The sequence below is a fragment of the Aquila chrysaetos genome, chromosome 16, assembly GCF_900496995.4.
Source record: "Aquila chrysaetos chrysaetos chromosome 16, bAquChr1.4, whole genome shotgun sequence".
In the NCBI taxonomy this organism is placed as follows: Eukaryota; Metazoa; Chordata; class Aves; order Accipitriformes; family Accipitridae; genus Aquila; species Aquila chrysaetos.
In genome coordinates this window covers 21146844-21166621 of record NC_044019.1, presented here as the reverse complement: position 1 = coordinate 21166621, position 19778 = coordinate 21146844, and the positions used below count along the sequence as shown (strand labels likewise).

The following is a 19778-nucleotide window of genomic DNA, read 5'->3' as shown; positions in this document are numbered from 1 at the left end:
GACCAACTAATCCATCACTCCTCTCATGCTGGTTTCACCCTCCTATAGATCTTTTTCCTCGGGATTTAGATTTCTCAGTGTACTTCCCACTGTTCACAACAGATGCTGTAAAACTGCTGCAATGCAAGCGAGTTACAATTTGGAAAGTTCACTCTCCTCTATTGGGTAGAATCAAGATCTAATGTCAGTGTACTTCTGGAACTTCAGTAAGGACAAAACGGCAGGTTTTGTCTTCAAATTAATTGCTGAGTTTCATGAAGAGGTTTCGTTGCTCTTCAGGAAGAATTAAAACTAAAATACAAAGACTTAAACTTGCAGAGAAGGCAGATTAATGTTTCATTAGACCTCTCAACACTTAAAGCTTACCATTAAGGTGAGAAAGGTAGTCGATATATGCCAGTACATATTCTGGAATGTCCCCGTATTTTTTCAGCCCTAGCTCAAAAATCTTAAAGGCCACAGACTTATCCTGCAAACATTAAAAAAAAAAAAAAAAAGTTATTAGCTTCAGTGAGCTATGCGCCCTCCTCACACTTCTTTAATATCAAGTTGAGCATCTATGATTACCTTACTACAATAATACTCCATTAAAGCTGCTGTAACATAGACGTGATGGCGGGTCCGAGCATCCTCTCTTGCTTTCTTAAATATCATTCTTCCAGATTTTATGCCTTCTGCTCGCCTTGCAAATTTCATATATTGGATATAAACCTAAGGTGCATATTAATATTTATATAGCATCAGTGCTAACAAAGATAGGATAGGATATAATAGTTTTTTACTATATCTGAAATAATCTTTACTCACAAAATACAGCTAGCTAATAAGTCATAATAGAAACAAGACTGTGCTGTGCCTCTATGTTGTTTTACTATAAATACTGAGGTAAAGCTTTTTATATACTTTTTTTTTTTAAAGGGAATATACCTAAGACTGATCCCCTGAAACGACAATAGTTAATACACAGATTTTTCAAGGAAGGGAAGGTAAGCAGATTAATGTAATTTACGTAAGCTGGTGCCTTCAGAGAACTGGAGGCTTATTGTAAAAATGGTAACTTTCCAATGGAGTTAAGACATCCATAAGGCTAAAGAACAGTCAAAAGGCCTGATGAAGCATTTTACTGCATGTTATACAATCCAAGATACAAATCATCCTGTCTACAAATATTTATACCTGATCAAGGAAATAATGAACGTGCTATTTAATTCAGCGGCAAATTTGCGATTTGCATTTCTTTGGGATTTAACTTGCCTTCACTCCAAATTAGATCACAAACAACAGCATTCCTCACGTAGGAGGAACTGGTATATGGTTTCTCAGAAAGCGCATATTTGCAAAGCATTATGATCTGTCTTTAATGACTAGAAAGTGTCCGTAAATGGATACCTTTCCTCTGACACTGACCTGTTGTTTAATTTTATACCTCAGACCTTTTCCCTTCTCATGCTTTGTCCTGTCTATTTATAAACTAAATAACTTTTTGAGGGCAGGTCACTTCTCACACCATTTGTTCAGTACTAGCGCAGCTGGCACTACAGACAATGTTGTTTACTATATAACTTCAGCAGATGTACAGCAATACTCTCTGATACTTAATATGGTGCATTACAAATTTATTTGCAAACTACACGTACACAGGATAGTGTATTTCTATGTAGGGAGGACAGTGGACAAAAGCAACGTGCTTTTAACCAGATAAGGGGAGGCAAAATTAAATTTTAATTGGGCCAACAAAACATACACCAATTCTTATGAGCTGCGTCATGAAATCTTTAGTATCTTACCTCTTCATCGCTTGTTTTAGGAGATTTTTCCAAAAGAGACAGAGGAGAAAAGTGCACATGACTTAGTGTATTTAATTGGATTAAAGGCTATAATTATCAACCTTGCCAAAATTTTAATCTAATTCTGCCATTTCAGCATTCCACCTGTCCAATCATCCTTGTGGCCCAATGAACTCCTGTAAGTACCTCCCCATTCTTTGCGTGGACTTGGGTGACTATCCATGCAAATGTGGAAAAACTCAATACTAAGGATCATCTTACCAGAGTGGGATCAATGTCTTCAATAGCCAGGAGTCGGTTATATATGCTGTGTACTTTCTCATACTTCATTCGACTCTAAGTAAATAAAAAGGAAATACAGGCTGCTTGGTAATACTATTACAAATCACCTGTGAGAATGCAAAAATCAATCAGAAGAAAGAACTAAAATTTTTCTGTTTCTTTTTTTCCCCCAGTTGAACACTATATACGTCAGTCCCTTTACTCAGATGCGTTTTCTGTCTCGTGCAGTCATTTCTTTACTTCCGACATTAATTTCTCACTACTGCTTACATACATGCTTTGCAAGAGTCTCTGAAGTCTTTTTCCAATTCAGTAACACTGCAGCAGAACTACCATTGTAGGTGTTTGGGATAAGAAGACTGTCTCCTTTACCTCTGTCTAAAAGTAACGTGCAGACAGCTAGGAAAACCACCTTCTTCACTCTCCAACCTACGCACTTCAAATAATCCATTCTGTTCCCCGCCAGCTGCAGCCCTTCAAGTCGTGTTGTGCAACCTTAAAAAACCTGAACGGCCAGTACGCTTAGGGTACAAGAGGCTGCACTGAAAGCCAAGGAAGGCTTTTTCTTTTAAGGGCAAAGGGGTTTTTCTGCTGTTGTCCTCAGGATCTTCCTGCAAAGACTCTGCCACGTTATGATAAGTGGGCAAACTATATCCTGCAGAGGACTCCGTAGTCCTCATCTGCTCAGTGGGAAACGGCCTTTATTCCTGATGGTTCATGTGCAAAACCGACCACTGTTAGGGCATTACTCATGACGGAGGCTGTGCAATAAGGTGGTAGCCTGCGTAAAGAGATTTCTCAAGAAAGCTGCAGTACAGGGTGCCTCCCATTTCCGTCGCAGCCATGCAAATGCAAACATTTAACTCCCAAGAATTAGATAGGAAAGGTGTTCTTTACCCCCATTTTAAAAGTGAAGAAGCTGATGCTCCGGTACATGTAAATCTATCAGCCTTTCAACTTCATAGTAATTTGAAAAATACAGTCAATATTTAAGTGGAAAGAGAGTAGATTTTCAAAAATTTTGTAAGTCATGCTACAGGCTTTTCTTCTCCGTTTTGTCAGCTCAGTCTCAGAAACACTGAATGAGGTTAAGGCTAGAAGAAACAGCAAATTAATTCTATAGAATTCTGTGTATTCGGTATGTTTCAAATAAATGACATTATTGATGGGAGATGTCTTTGGGTTTTAATGTCAGTACATCACTGGTTTTGCTCACCTCTTCATAATCTGCATATGCAAAATAAAGAAGCATATTCTTCTTTAATAAAGTGCTGATCGCTCTTTCATAAATATTAGCAGCCTCATCACTGAAAAGTTTAGCATTGTTCATGTCCTGTTATAAAATAAGTATGATAATATAATTGTTCAGCATCTGTGACAATGAAGGCCAATCTACGGAATATCATCTTGTGTGTGTGAAAAGTCCCAGCGAACTTCCATGAAGTGCTCCAATAAAGAGATAATCATCTCCCCAGTACTTAAGGAATCACAAAATCAGGCCAATCCCCCCCCCCCCCCGCCCGAGCTAAAACTGAAATAGTTTTTTATAATTCTTATCTCAAATGCAAATATTTTTATTTCTTAAAATAGCCCCAATTTTAAATTCTGAACATGACACAACTTATGGTGCTAAATGTTTTTCATACCCCCGTCCTTTGTTCTTAAGTATTTGAGGAAAAAATTAACAGTACACCATGTCAAGGCAATGAAATGAGAAAGAAAACCAATGGCAATCTGCTTACCCCTTTTTCAGCTAGCAGTTTACTAGATTGCTCGAGGTACTGTGCAGCTTCATACCAGATATCTGGGTGATGTCCCAGAACCAAAAGGCATTGCTCATAGGCAAACATAACTGGGGGGAAAAAAAAATATGTAAGAAATACTCCTTCTATATTATCGCGGAAATGGTACCATCTTGCACAACAGAAGTATGAAATACAAAAAACAGTAAATAAATCAGACAATATTAACAGTAAATGGCTTTTAATACAATGATCACAACTGCAGTTCTTTTATATTGCCAGGAACGTTATGAATCATAACCAGCAGCTAAAACCTGCCTCCTCCACAGAGGAAGAAGCAGAACTCATTCAAGAACATCACCCATAAAATCAGGCTGTGATCCACCGTTTCCTGACCTCTGATGAAAGTTCAGTGGCACGTGACTATAGCACTGTCCCGCAAAATCCGTGTATTACTTTCAGCTTAGCTTGAGCAAAAATTAAAGAGTAGTTTAAAAAAAACACCTACACAATTCAAGAAACTTGATCTACTTCTGCTCCAGCATGATCCCTGCACACTGAATCACATCATTACTTACGCTGGAGATCATTAATGGAGCTAAGAAATACAATTCTGCATGTCCTAGTGCAATATCAAATTACCTCTTTTTGTTATGAGAGTTTGATCTTCTGTACGCAAAGGATTGCTCTTTTCCCACTGGATGTACTTCTTCCACATGTCTACCTGCTGAGCCTCTTGTGGGGTATTTTGTGGGGGGACAGAGGGAGCATTGCGGTCCAGACCTTTCATCACTGTCTCGTATTCCTGGAACAGAAGCAACGTTCTGAACAGCACATTTAAACACACTGAACATTTATTTTAGGTTATGCTTTATAAAACTGATACAAATATTTTAGCATACCAACTTTATTAGTCTAACACACACTTTTATTTGAAAATAAGAACCAAGTTTAATGCTAGTCTGTAGAATTAAATAGAACAAAGAAAAGTCAACAGAAGGTTGTACCTTTGCTACCCGTCGTGCGTTCATATAATCTCTACTCCTGTCTTCAATCATCTTCTTAGCTAAGTGAATATTGATGCCCTGGAGAAGGGTAAAAAAAGGAACTGGGAATGTGCAATTTCACTTTGGAAATATTGAATCTCATTTCGTATAGAAAAGAGCTTGAAAGGGGATGTAAAAGTGAGCAAGAAGGACAAAGTTATTTTAAAACGCTGATCTCAAAAGGTAATGGATTTCTCCTAATAAACGTATGGGCAACAACTTATTTATCAGAGACTAAACTCACTACTAAAAATCAACTGATCTTAAGCACCTCAGTGTATTTTTAATCACTTACACTGAATTTTACATAAACCTGCTGGGGGAGAAAGTGGAAAGAATGTATTTGCGATTTACATTTTTCCTTTCAAATCACGGTCAGAGCCTAGTCAGAGTCCCAGTTCCCTGCCTTGCTGCTGCTCGCTGTTCACCGGGTGAAGACCAAGGCAGCACATGAGCAATTCCATTTTCTTGGACAAGCAGTAACAGCGATTGACCTCCAAGCTCAAAGCTCTGCCTTCTCCTCTGTTCCTGAAGTAACTGACACCTTTTAAAAGAAGTTCTATTCAACATACACCCTGCCACACGCATCCCTTTGTGAGCCGAGAGAGACTCGAGCCCTGTCACCGCAACGCACGCACGGAGGGCTCTGCCGTGCAGCGGGGCATTTGGGGCAGCCGGGCCCCCAGGCGCAACCCACATCTCAACATCAGCAACGCAGGCCTGGCCACGGGGTCCCGGGCGTGAACAAAATCTCAAAGAACCGCTCTTACGGCAGGATAAGCAACCGCCCTTTTGTTCACGCCTGCGTCCGGGTGGATTTTGTTGGTGTGGCTTGCCAGGGCTTTGAGGAAGGTGAGCGCAGCTTTCAGTCCTATTCCAAACAGGCACCCGGGCTGGGTACTGACTCGTTACAGAAGCAAAGGAACCGTCTGGACTCGCACAGAGTGCTGTCTGGGGTCGCTATCCGGACCGGTTAGCACACAAACCCAGCAATGCCCCAATTTAACCCAGGACCGGGCTGAGGACGCAGCAATGTTCTCCCAGGATGCATTCCCAGCCTCGTGAGCTGCAGCCGTGCGGCTTTGTGAGCCAAAGATTGTCACTTCTCTGTCTCACTAGGGGCGTTATCACTTTTGACCATTTGTTTAATTAAAGATACTGGTGACTGACAGGCTGATATTGCTACCCGGTGGCTACTGACTGAGCTAAAGGGGAGCCTGAGGGTATTTTAATCGCAGCAAATAGCCAGTAACCTTTCATACCGAGCCCCGCACATGATCTCTGTGTTGTTGGGCTACTGATGTGGGCAATTGCTTCCCCCTCCGAGAGCCCTTCTGGTGAGGAGCGTTTCCTTCCCTGTGCCAGGACACCGGTAAGCAGCAGCAGCCCTTTCCCTCGGGGCCAGCCTAGCCAGAACAGGACCCGCGGAAACCCACGTCCGAGCAGAGTGCGGGCCCTCGGCTCCCAGCGGCTCTGAAGAGCCCGAGGTACTGGTTCGTGTCGCAGCCAGAGCTGCCTTCGCTAGAAGAAGGTGCAGAACCGATGTAGGACAGGTTTCAGCTATCGTTTTGACAGTCTCCCTACGTATTCGTGAAAGTAGTAGGAACCAGCAGCGACAGCCTTCGTTTGCCGTGTGGGAGGGGAAGAGGAGGTTTACAGGGAAGTTGTACTGGGGATTTTCCTACGCAGGAGAAGGCACGTCACTGGGTATCCTCCCTGGTGGATAGCAGGCTATCTGTGGCCTCTCTGAATACCGACGGGGTGATGAGCTGTTACAGTACACGCTCGTGGCTGCAGATGCCCGGAGGTACTCCCACTGGCTAAGCACAGCGGCCCTATTAACGTCAGGGATCACCAAGCCTACAACTTGCATAATTAGCAACAAGGAAAGAGAAATTGTCCCTTCGGTGCACAGGCGACACATAGCACGCCAGCACCTGCAACCCCGGGCGCAACAGGCAGGACAAGGGAGAGTGCTGTGTGAGCATCCCTGCTTGACGGTGCTGAGCGCGAGGGCATCTACCCTCGGTTCTGCATTCCCACCTCTGACGACTAGGGTAGCTTAACAAGCTGTTACCAAATGTGTTTACAAAGGCACTATAAAGGTGCAGCTACAAATTAGCCTGCAAGGCCAATGAATTGAGGTTACGCTTGCTGACGAGAGTGTGGTAGCAGACTCACCTGAATTGATGCTGTAAGGGCTTCAGGTGAAGGACGGCAAGGAGCATTTTATATGTACTTGAGACCAGGTAACTTAATGCTGTGAAGGACGTCCAAACCGTCATAGCTGAATGCCTCTTTACCCTGTTCAACTATAACCGAAAGGAGGGGAGTGCCTCCTTGGGGAAGCAAGCCCTCATTGCCAGCTGACCTGCTCTAGCTTCCATTAAATATAGTCTCCATCATTGGTGACAGTGATTTCTAATTCACTAGCAATTCCACTGGGCCAACTGGGAAATGGGACAGTTAAATGTATCCTATAGAAAGTCTTTAAAATAAATTTAAAAATTCACTCAGGTACCTGTAGAGTTTTGCCACTGGTCTTGGTACATACCGCACAGGCAAAACGTGTTTATACTGCCGTTCATCTCTTTTATACATAATTATTTAGTGGGTACAGTTTGGGCACCATACTTGACTATATGATTATTATTTCTTTCTTAATATCACAAACAAATTTCATGTTCTTGATTACCTCTTCGTATTTGTTATAATCTCTCCAGAGCTGTTCTATGTTTATCATTGGATTCACGCAACCACGCTGGTAAACCCTACGGACAGCTGTTATCCTCTGGTTTTCTGCATAAGATCCTACTGCTTCTCTAAATAGTGGGGAGAGAGATTAACGTCAGCTATTACAGATCATAACTGGTATGAACATCAACATTACATTAACTGAGCTTAAAAAAAAATTCTTTTAAGGTACTTACACGCCTTTCAAAAAATTGATGTAATCCACCCAGATCTATGTGAGAAAAAATATTACATATAATGAAACCAATGTTTAGTTGTACTTGTTATAAAGTTAGAAATAAAATGTGTTTTGATAGAAAAACATACCTGGTATGACATGATTTCCATGCCAATCTTATCCAGAGCAAAATCATATGCCTGAGCCATTTTTTCTCTGAGGAAAAAAACAAACCACAAAGACCATAGAGCAAGTATTTAGTATTTAAAAAATTCTTTATTTAAGAGTATTCTTTTGTGCAGCAAATTCTAACCAAACATTGAGGTATGAAAAATATAATTCAACAGCTGAGAGTAAAAACTGGCATTCAGATAGCTTTAAATTCTGCATTTAGGTTTTTTGTTTGTTTTATTTAAGAAAATTATTTAAACCCGTTGGTAGCAATCTAGCATACTAACAGTTCCTGAGCGCCCCACCTTAAGTAAGTGAAAATCCACATATACTACATGAAGTTGAGAAGATAGAAAACAACCGCCCTCTACATCTTCTTAGCTGACAGATGTACCCGTGGTTTCTTTTTTTCCTCTCAGAATTCCCCAAAGCTTGCTGTAATTCTCCAGGAACACCAGAAGGCTGGGGCAATTAGGAGTAGCTCCCCTGTGTGGACACTGCCCAAAATCTTTCACATGAATTCCTATACCCCCCCCAGATTCAAAGTATTTTTCCCACAAATTTAAAATGTTCACAGAATATTTCCTTGGTCAATTTTCAATGAAAACAGCTTTTTCTCTCTCCCACTTTTCTCCCAGTTTCCTTTACTCAAACATCTTTCAGTACCTTGCTACCTCCTTGGCCATATTAACAGTAAAAATAGACAGAAGTTAAATTAGATAAAAAGATAAAGGGCGGGGGGAAGAGAACTGATGCTTTTTTAATTGTTTCAAAATAGCCTTGTAAAAATAAATTTTTTAAAAACTGCTTTTTTTTCCGTTAATGCAGTAGTTATATTGCCAGTCATAGCACAAAGAAATTATGGCGGGCTGGGAAAGAAACAGTTTATAGATACTGAAAGGTACTGGTATTTTTTTGAAACTCGAACAGGAAGAAAAAGCATTGAACTCAGTTCACAGGATTTATAAACAAGCAAAATGTAGTAACTGAAAGGGATGAAGATTAATACACCCCAGAATTTTGACACCCTGATTTTTTTTATGCATTCCAAAACTTTAATTACTGAACTATTTACTAGTGCTGGTCAAATATAGTACCTCAGCTGTAATGAATGCTGGATTTTGTGGAGAATAAACAGGACACTAAGGGAGAGGACAGCAGAAGGTCCCGACTGAGGAAGAAGTGTGTTTCAGATTGGCTCAAGCACCAATCTCATCTGCACGGAACTGGCATGGAGACGCCAGCTACTCCCCCGCTCTTGTCCTACCTTGTTACATGGATCCAGATTAAGGAAGCAATTTTACCCAGCAAGCTCAATTAAAGCAACTTTAAAGAAAATGTTTTCTAAATGCAGATTATATATTATGCTCCCCAACACCCTACCAGAAGATCCCCGGGCAGGTTTGCCACCCAGGTTCCTCCCCACCTCCTAGTCAAAAATCAAGAAGATATTCACCGTAAAACTAGAATAATTCAGAGCAACTGTTAACTTACTTGTAACTAGGTAGCTTCCCCTTGGTTTCTCGTACATAGGAAAGGTAACATTTCCATAAATCAATGTGTAAAACCTTCATAAGGCATCGCTGAAATAACTGTTTAATACATCAAGAAGACGTGATCAGGATTCCAGATACAGAAATTAGGTTTCTACTTTTAAAGCTATACAGTATGAATTAAAATAATCTTTGTAATTATGATTGAGATTTGTAAGAAAGCATAAGTTAAACTACTCATCCTTTTGACTAAAGCACCTCCTTGCCATGCAAGGGAACGGGCGAGAATTAAGCAGAGAAATTCCTCTGCGCACTGTATTGATTACAGCTTGGTAGCAACAACAAATTGACTTCAGTGATACTTCTTATCTGTGTTTTTGAATAGTGCATTCAATAACAGCTATAGTTGTTTTCAATCTGCTTTAGCCTAATCACAAGATACTTGTTCTTGCTATAGAGATATATTACATATATTGATAGGACTCACCTTTTCCACTTTGTCATAATTTTTTGCTTTAATCTATAGGGAAGCAGAAAAAAACAAATCACTTAAGAAAGTATTTTAGAATAGCAGGAATATATTCTTCATACAGTACTATAGCATTCCAGTTTGTACTCTGGCTGCCTAAACTAATTACATTGTAACACCACATAAAGTTGCAAAAATATAATTAAATATACAAAAATCATGTACTTTGCTTAGCTTTTTTAAAATTAGCGGGTTTTTAAATTTTTTTTTTTTATTATTTTTCACTTTCACTAGGGCCAAAATTTAGGTATCAGTAGGTAAAGTTGCTTTCCTGTATTCTGGTTTGGACACCCAGACTCAGCCTCTTATTTCAAGGTACTCTGTTGCCTTAAGTTCATATATTCACTTCGGTACCAAAGCCTCTAGACCAGGATTTAGTAAATTAAGGGTAAAATACCATATTTACAAAACTTAATAGGCTAACAAACATCTTATATTTGCATATTTACTTCTCAAAGTACACTTTGCTATAATATGCTGAAGCTGAATAAGGCACCATGAATAAACAACCATGGAGAACGTGTTTTTTGACAGGTGCCCCCAGCCCTGCTGCTCCCTTCCAGGAGGGACCAAACCACGCTCACAGCTTGGCACTCCTTGCATTCAGGCAGCACGCACACCGCAAGGGTCGAGGGTGAAACCTAGTCTCGAAGTAACAGGTTGCCTTTCAGACAGGGCAAAGAAAAGCACGAGACAGATGTAGAGGGCACACCGGCACCCTTCATGTATTTATTAGTTCCAGTTATGTCAACGTACTAGGCAATCTGTAGAGGCACACCCTGAAGAAACAAGGAAAATCAACACCTTTAGAAGATGCTTATCTGTGTTGAAATAAAGAGCCTTTAATGAAATAAGGATTTGTTACGTTACGTTGCATTTTTTTTTTGAAGCATCAAACCTCCCTTTTAAATTGCATTGCTCTTTGTTTACTTAGGGGATTCACAGCTTTTTTTCTCGGAGTCCGAAAGTCTTTCCTTTTCCCCAAGGAACACAGTGGTAGGCAGCAAACAGCACCCTTTTGCACCAGGTAATAATTATATCATTTTTATATCATTCTCACTCTAATGCACAAGAGAATTTTTAATGGCAGCACTAGGAAACACCGACTCATCTGCAAGAGGCTTAAAATAAATATGCCCTGTACTGCACCATGCACTGCCTTTCCTCTTTGCTGTTTCCCGAGTTACTCCTGCAACATGCCGGCCTCCGAGAGCCCTAACAAAGCACCCCCATTTCTCTCACTCCTGAACAAGATGAGTTAAAACCGAGAGAATTCAAATTTTTGCAGAAAAACTTCAACGGCACACATGGTGGACCGGACCCTTGCGTCTGTCCTGCTTTCAAACTCGAGCAGTATCCTGCCCAGGTTGAAAGGATTTCACGAAGGCCAGGTTTGCAGAAAGTTAAGCCTAATTACATCTTGCACACATGATTTTCACAGTGTCTTTCTGCAAACTATTCAGTTACAAGATAGCTGACCAGAGAAATGACTGATGACAGAAACAACAATGCTTTCAAACACCACTTAACTAAATCAGGAGGCAGCACGTCCATGCTATGGAGAACACCGCTAACCCCTGCGGTAAGACACACTGACCCAACACACCCTCAGGTACGGGTACGTATCCTACTGCTGCTTTCTCACAGCTTTTTGCGAGTAGAGCACAATCTTTTGACCTTTAAAAAGCACTTACAATAATTCTAGGGTCGTTTAGACAGAAGTCTTTTGTGGACACAAATTAAGGAGTCTGATGCTGCCCTATTTCTAGTTGAAGGAAAGTAAATTCTTATATTTTAAATTTCTCCTTCGTTGTAAAGTCCAAAAAACACATCTCCCATTTTTACTTCATCCTTTTTTGACGGTAACTTTTCAGGTTACTCAGCAGCTCCTAGAATATGACGAAAAGGATTCAACTCTCACTAAAGAGCCAGAGCTCTCAGTCGACACCTCCCACCCCCTGCAAACTCCTTTTATCCTTGGTCACCAAGTGGAAAAAGAACAAATGAATCTTGGTTTGTATGTCTAGCACAGAGCACAGTTGCCTGCACTTTTCTTCCCTTGTACTTAAGTAAAGTCTTCAATAAGATGAACAAACTTATTTTTAAAAAGAAGAGTGACTCCCCAGGAGATAGTTTAAATCTGTTTTTGTGAAAACTAAATAAAATTAATCCATGGCTTTGCCACTGATAAAAGGCAACACCTTGTAGTTATTAAAGAACAAGACCAAAAATAAATTTTTAAAAGCTCAGAATGAAAAGCTGCAAGCAGCAGGACAAAAATTAGTGTGCCTTCCAGGTTTAGCCGCGTAAAGAGTGTTTTGCATGTCTGCCTTGAGTTACTACGCCAAAGACAATTCCTAGACGTAGCTGACAGGGCTGTGAATGCTCTCTGCCTGCTTAGCACGTCTCCCTGCCCCTTGTCACCCGAAAGCCCAATGACATATTACTCAGCATGAGTGACCTAGACTGACCTCAGTTAATTGTATACAGCATCAGGTTAAGTGCACAGTAATCCCACTTAATTGTTTACTAGAGCAACTTTATTAGCACCTGACAGCACTGTCACCAAGCAACATCAAAAGACAGAGCACAAGGAGTACTTATCAATTAGACTACCTGCGCTTCCAATAACCAAAGACCTTGAAAAGTAAAATGTTTTGCTAAGAAAAAAAAAGCTATATTATTTATTTGCATGTGTTATGACTCAACAAAATATATTCTATGTGAATTATCAGATACATGAAAAGCTGCTGACCGCATCGGGACTTCCAAGTCAATGTTACATATTTGTTAAATCCACACAAGTGGTTTGATATTGATATCGGAAAATTCAGAAATCTCGGTACCAATGAAGTTAGGAGGTTGGAGATTGACAGGATTTGTTAAAAATAAAGGAAAAGAAAAAGCAATATTGGCCAATGCTTACTGGGTTTCTCTCAATGGAGTTTTTTTGAAGCCCCCAGAGCCAGAGGGAAGAGCATTTCTCTCTCCTGCTGGAATTTGTTTGCATTTCTCAGCTCACCCATCCCAAGCAAACATCCTGGCAGCCCTGGTACAGGGACACCGCAGGGATGGGGAAAGCCCATCAGGAGGGAGGGCACACGCTGACTCCAGGAGCCACCGTCACACATTTCTGTTACATTTCTTGTTTTTCCTATTACAGACACAGCAACAGGCAGTGATTAGATGTAGGCAAGCATTAAAGGATTGACATCAATACTGTATTTTTGTCCTTAAAGAGAAATGTAACAAAGTGAACTTATAGATCTTTTCAGCAGATTATCCTTCAATTTCTAACACTGCCTGTATTCCTACTCTGCTTTAATTCAAGAGGCAGGTGTTACCCTCATGGAGGATAACACATGGGATTGTCTCCACCACGAATCCACCACCTACAGAATGAGCTTAGGCATATTGTCATTCTAAGGTGAAATTGGTATATATGAATATCTCCCTTTCATTCATGAAGATTATACAAAGGCCACCTAGTCTGACCAGCTTAGATACTCCTGTAATAAAACACATCTGACCTTGGCTTCCTCTGCCTGTGACAATGAGAAATTCCACCTGTTTTGCTGAAAGAGTAACTTTAATTTTGATGCTCCAATAGCAAATTTAAGTCACAACTGTGTCAGCCTTGTACAAGACAAATTCATAACAGGGTCAAATTTCTTCCCAGAATCCACAACGTGCTTCCCTATAATGAGCTTTGCAAACATTCAAAGGCAAAATTTAATCCATAAATTACATTGCACTTCACCCTTTTAGACTTATTAAAAGGCATATGTGTCATTTATGATTACGCAAAGCAAATTATTTTATTAATCTAGAGACTTAAGACTACTTGTAGTTGTCTAGCAACATACAACACAGGCTGAAAAAGCGTCCTATTTTATTTTAACCTTTTCAGTGTTTCTTGGTTTTGATCAAGCTCCTAAGGAAGCAAGATTAGTACGTGGTACTTGAGGATCAGCATGACTTTTTCTCCCACCTATTTCTATATCCCAACTCCCATCTTCTTTTTCAATGGTTATTTATCAAGGAAAAATAATTATCTTCTCAAGCATAAAATCTTATGTCCCCTTATCCACTGCCTCCAGCTCTTCCCTTGGTCAGGTAGATCCTCTTGCCCTCTCCACACCTCACCACCCCTGCACTGCTCTCCAGTGTTTTTTGGAACTTCTTTTGGAAGAGGGACCTGAAGAGAAACGCTGTGCACCCCTGGCAGACTGCACCAGCTGATGAGGGACAGGCTGGGAGAGAAGAAAATGCCACAGCAGCCCCAGCATTAACTTTCCAAGGATTTAGTTCATAGTGGCTGGTATTTTCAGAACTATTTCCTAAAATCTGGTTTCATTATAAGTACTACCATGTATACAACATCTTTAATGTTTTTTTAAAAAAAACACATACACAACATATCTTTCAGAGTACAAAATTACAACCAAAGCCTACATGTATGTATTTGGAAGTATTGCTTTTGTTTATTAACTGAAGGGAGCTCATTGTGAAAGACCTATATTCATTCACAGTTAGATGACTAGGTATTAGAGAATTAAAAAGTTAACATTTTAAAAATAAAATCAGACTACACAACCTTGATCATCACTGAATCCATTTGTGTTGACCATTTGCCCCCCCCCCCCCCTTTTTTTTTTTAACATCTTGATTGTTAAGGTAAATAATCAATTACCCACTGTCAAGCCCAGTGGGATGTAATTTGGGTCTCTACTAGTATAGAACTGTAGATGTAACAAAATACATTCACATTTCTCTACCCGTTTCCAAATCATAGGGTAGGGCTGGCTGGAGAGATGTTCACACTTTATTTGCAGAGTAAATACTGCTTGGACCATACCAGTTCAAGCTTTTCAGACTGCCTCAAAGAAATGTAATCTTTGAAAGGATGGAGAGAATGTAACATGCTAATTCACTCCTCTATCTTTAGCTCATTCAGCCTCTTCCTATTTGCTGAGGCTTCCAGTCAATGACTAATTGTGTGAGCACTTAACATGACAAACTTGTTTTCGGGCAGGTCAAATAACAGCAATTACCTTTGCAAATAGCAAACCAAGCTCTGTTCAAGTACATGAAATGCAGGTGAAATGCCGGACTAACGCTGTATTTACATGTGGGTCATTAACCCAAGGAGGCTGGACTATAACTGCCTAGATAACTGGATGTAAAACTTACATAGGCTGAACAAAGCACGTATTTCATTTGTGCAACTTATTCCAAGGCTTAACCAATGAAATCCTTTATTTAAAAACATTAGCATATACTTGCAGATGTAATTTCTGTAATATAGAATTTTACTACAATTTGTACTAGATAAGGATTGAATGATTCAGTATTTCTGCAGTCTTCATTCGGAGTTTTAATATTCCTTGTGAAAATATAGCTTTTATCTTGCTATTAGTGAAGACTGCAAGGAAGAGATATAGTACACTGAGTATGGGAAAACTCATTTTCTCAAAATGTAGCAAGATGAGATTCTAAGTATTTTCATTCAGTATGGTGTAATTTTTCACATTCACATGGTTATGTCTCAATTTAAAAGTCTGCCATGAAATGAGATTTGAAAAGTTCCTTAAAATTATTCTACACAAAATGCCTCCAACTACTATTACACATATTATTTCTAGAGCTTCCAGAACCATGGCATTACATCAAATTTTAAGTTATGTTGTTTCCACTAGACATATCTTCACTTGAAAAACAGTCTCCCTACAGGATGCAGTCACAGCTGCCATATAAATGGCTATAATGTAGAGCAAAAAAAAAAAAAAAGCACCATTTTGCAGTCTGCTTCTGAGGTAACCTAAGCATAGAATATTTCAGTTGGAAGGAACCTACAATGATTATCTAGTCCAACTGCCTGACCAATTCAGGGCTGATCAAAAGCTAAAGTATGTTAAGGGCATTGTCCAAATGACTCAAACACTCAGGCTTGGGGCACCGACCACCTCTCTCGGAAGCCTGTTCCAGTGTTTGAGCACCCATGCGTCCTGATCACAACCATCTTTTAGGTTTCACAATTGTTTCCTGATCAACAAAATAGTGGCCTATCATGTACACTAGCATGTATTTATATTTAGATATACTTTGAATTTACTCACTATTTAAAAATAAACTAACTTTTCAGTAACTAAGAATATTGTCTAAGCTAATGAACAGGACCTGTAATTCTGCAAATCCAATTACCAGTTAATATCCTGCATACATAAATACAAGAACTGGCACTTACTGAGCAGCTAGTGAAAATGTTAACTTTCTATACCAAATTCTGGGCCACATCACCATTTTCTGTTAGACGAAAGACAAAAAAAACCCAGTAAAAGGCAGCCATGTCTACAGGAAAAGTGATCCCTAGTAAATGAAGGGCAACATTTTTCATAAGGAGCTAAGTTGCAGTGGGAGGCTGGAACAGGACAGTAGCAGAGCTAGAGAGAGCGGCTGCATGAACAGGCAGTAATATGCAAGGTTACTCCTCACTCTCTAACTTTTTGAAAATTGGCATTACAGCCTCATCACCCCAAGCCTTTAATAGCCTTCAGGAACAGTTAACCAAAGCACATCAGGTTAACGCACTATACCAACCTTTCTCCTCTCAGAGGCAGCAGCCCAGAGAGATCTCTACAGGAACATCTCCACCATCTGACTAATTGTTAAAAAAAAAAAAAAAAAAGGCATTACTGAAGACTTGAAAAGACTATTTCTAAAACTGTGAGCATAAAACTAGATCTGGAAGTTTGGGAAAGGGAGGAACCCAGCTGCACCTGTCTGAAGGTGGCGAGAGAGCAGCTCAGAACAGAAGTCTCTTCAGGAAAGAGTGCAAACAAGGAAATTGTGAAATGCTACTCTGAAGACAGAGTAACACGTGCCCCAGCTGAAACAGTTAAATCATTCTTAATTAAAAAACCTATGTAAACAAGTAATTACCAATTAAAAGAAAAATCTGCACATGGAAGATGTCTTTTTGCTTCATCTGTCAGACCAAAAATATGTTTAATTTTCAGATGCATCAGGAAAGAAATTGATCCAGAAGAATACAGGAATATAATATCCTTAGGTATCAGCAAACTGTCTGCATTCTAGAAGTGCAGTAATACAAGGACTGAGAATCTGGACAACCTTGCTGAACAAACTTAAAGTAAACAGATTGATCTAGAAGTGAAGAAAGATTAATGCATTGCAGTGAAGAAACTTAACTTTGCTACTAATAATATAGTTTGGAATATTAAGGAAATACCTACCCCATCTAATTCCTAAATATCTACTCTAGTGTAAAGAACAAGGACTTCATTAAGAAATAAGAGAGGTCAGAGACAGAGTTACCAAAAAATAGCTACTGTGCTTTAGTTTATGCCTTAGTGCAATTTGATTTAATTTCCACATATAGAAATCTTCAGGGCTAGCATCTGTCTCTACTCCCTTACAAAAAATGTTGGCCTCTTGGTCCTGCAGAGGCACTTTATTCACGTTAATACTTTGAAAAGCAAGCATAACTTTCAGGCACCTCTATCAAGAGACTAGCCAGAGGCTGTATAGAGAAATACTTTTTTATAGGCAGCCTTAAAAACAGTTGTTGGATGACAAAACTGTTAAATTATTTTTCTAGTTGCAGAATGGTACTGAACTGCAATCACTGATTCACTCACTATCTCATTTATTTCTGATGTTGCATATACTTCTCTCTTTTCTTCCCTTTGTTTTCAATATGGATTATAAAAATGAAGAAGCGATTTCTCAAGTGTATTTCCTCTTCCTTCCCATCTATGGTGTTCTACTGCTATCTCTTCGCATTTTGCTTGTTCGTGTGTTTTACTTCCTCTCCAGGACACACTTTCAGAAAAAAAAAATTTCAGATTTGCAGTTATGTTTAAACACCAAGCCCACCTCATGTTATTACCTGCACTGCTATCTTCCTTCCTCAGTTTCCTTCCTGACAAACTGAGTTCCATCGTTGCAAATATCTCTTGTGGATGAGTATAGTTCAAGTAAAGCTGCAGAAACAACCCTTTCCAAGTCATGATGAAAAGCACACTCCATGCTCTTCAAAACCAAAAAAAGACAACTTCAGTGATCTGTTACTTCACCGCCCTACGGACCTAACATTTCAAAATTGCCTAGAAATCAGGGGTGAAGAAGAGAGCTGCTGCATCTCTAAGTTTTGTCTACCTGTGAGTACTGCCTCAGTCTTACTGAACTGACTGTTCTTTGCCATATTGGGTAAAGCTCACATACATGTAGCTCATATAAAGCAGCAGCACTGACAGCTTTTCTTCCTTGTTCTATTTCCTCAAACTCTTCCATGCAAAATGATTAAGTTTCCTCTACAAATGTTTCAAGACAACTGTCCCCCACAGAAGCTGATATTAGGTATATAATCAATAGTTATGCTTTCCCCCACAAATCACTTTTCATATATCCACTCTTTACTTAGCGTAAAGCAGTTCTTACATGCCAATTTAAAAGTCAAGAGACTACAAGACCTCTTTAATAAGCACCTTCTGTTTGTGGTCATAAGTTTAGTAAACAGCAACAAGTATTTCTGGTTAGACACAACTACAATATTGCTAGTTACTTAAAAAAATTTGTATAGAAATTTTGATCCATTCCTTCCTGTTCAATTTTACTCCTATATTATCTTTTGCTTACTTTTTGCATCTAACAGGTTCACATGGTGATTCTGAGATATCATTCCTTACCCATTGACTTCACCTGACTGAACTGCACCATCCACTTCACTCTCCGTGTTCTAAAATGTGCCTGTAAAACTCCAGCAGCCTACCTACATACACATCCGACTAAAAGCACCAAGACCTCCTACCTAGCATGAGGAAGATGCCTCTCATACTCTCTGCTCAGTACTATTCAAGAAAACAACAACTTGTCTTAGGTGTTTAGGTCTTGCCATGCACGAGCATAATTTCTGTAACAGCTTCTAGCTTTATGCTTCTAATTAGGAAGTACGAGCTATGTACTCCGGTCATTTTTCCAAATAACAGGAGACAATCCAGTGTTCTTTGCTCCTTCGATTTGCATTTTATTGTACAACACATCTCTATCTATGGTACGCATTCTTTAATATCTTCTCCAAATCAGGAAAATCATTACCTTTTTTATTTAGGCAATTTGCCCGTTATCAAATTTAATGTAGTATTAACTGTATGAGGTAATCTACAAATGCTAAGCACCCTTCTATTTCCACTCCTTTCTAGCCAGATTCAACCTCATACCTAGATTCTCAATTTGTCTCCAAATCTCATTTTAATAAAAAGTCAATTTTCAACATGCCCCGTGGCTTGTAATTTCCTCTTCAATTTCACACTCACTTTAAGCCACAGCAGAAAACAACACCCCACATTCACACTCCTGCAAACTACCTTGCTTCCTTCCCAACTTAGGCATTTTGGTTCTTCCTACATACTTTAGTTCACTTCTGCTTCTCATTCCTGTTTCTCAATGTCTTTTGTATTTTACAGAAGTGGTGGGAAGTTTTAAAATGTGTTTTCAGATGGCTAACATTAACAGATCTACTGATATCCTTTGCAGTTATTAGGAAGTATGCCATCTTACAAAGAAACACTGCTTTTTCGCCTAGAATTAATTTTGTATTACTTTAACTCTCAGAGGAACAGATTTATAGGACTTAAAAGCACATATAGCACCCATGGATTGCAAGATAATCTGTTAACATTACAAAATGCAATGAGATAAATTAAAGAAAGACTTTCTGACTTATCTATTGGCCAGATCATTAAAGTTAAAAAGTTAAATTAAAAGGGAAGCCTAAAAGCAAGGTGTTTGGCCC

The 19778-nt window shown here is 39.4% G+C and overlaps 1 protein-coding gene across 2 annotated transcripts in view; it reads right to left on the bottom strand.

The window, feature by feature from the left end:
- Positions 1-19778, bottom strand: part of CSTF3 (cleavage stimulation factor subunit 3) — a 50905-nt gene that overhangs the window by 7125 nt on the left and 24002 nt on the right. The window contains exons 4-15 of one of the 2 annotated variants that reach the window (XM_030040028.2): positions 9920-9952; positions 9434-9531; positions 7918-7984; positions 7788-7822; positions 7553-7679; positions 4819-4896; positions 4454-4616; positions 3812-3921; positions 3286-3402; positions 2049-2123; positions 568-711; positions 367-469 (exon numbers count right to left, since the gene is read on the bottom strand). In XM_030040028.2, coding sequence (XP_029895888.1) covers positions 367-469; positions 568-711; positions 2049-2123; positions 3286-3402; positions 3812-3921; positions 4454-4616; positions 4819-4896; positions 7553-7679; positions 7788-7822; positions 7918-7984; positions 9434-9531; positions 9920-9952 — 1150 coding nt within the window. The remainder of the gene's footprint in view (positions 1-366; positions 470-567; positions 712-2048; positions 2124-3285; positions 3403-3811; positions 3922-4453; positions 4617-4818; positions 4897-7552; positions 7680-7787; positions 7823-7917; positions 7985-9433; positions 9532-9919; positions 9953-19778) is intronic. The other variant, XM_030040029.2, reaches the window with a different exon arrangement.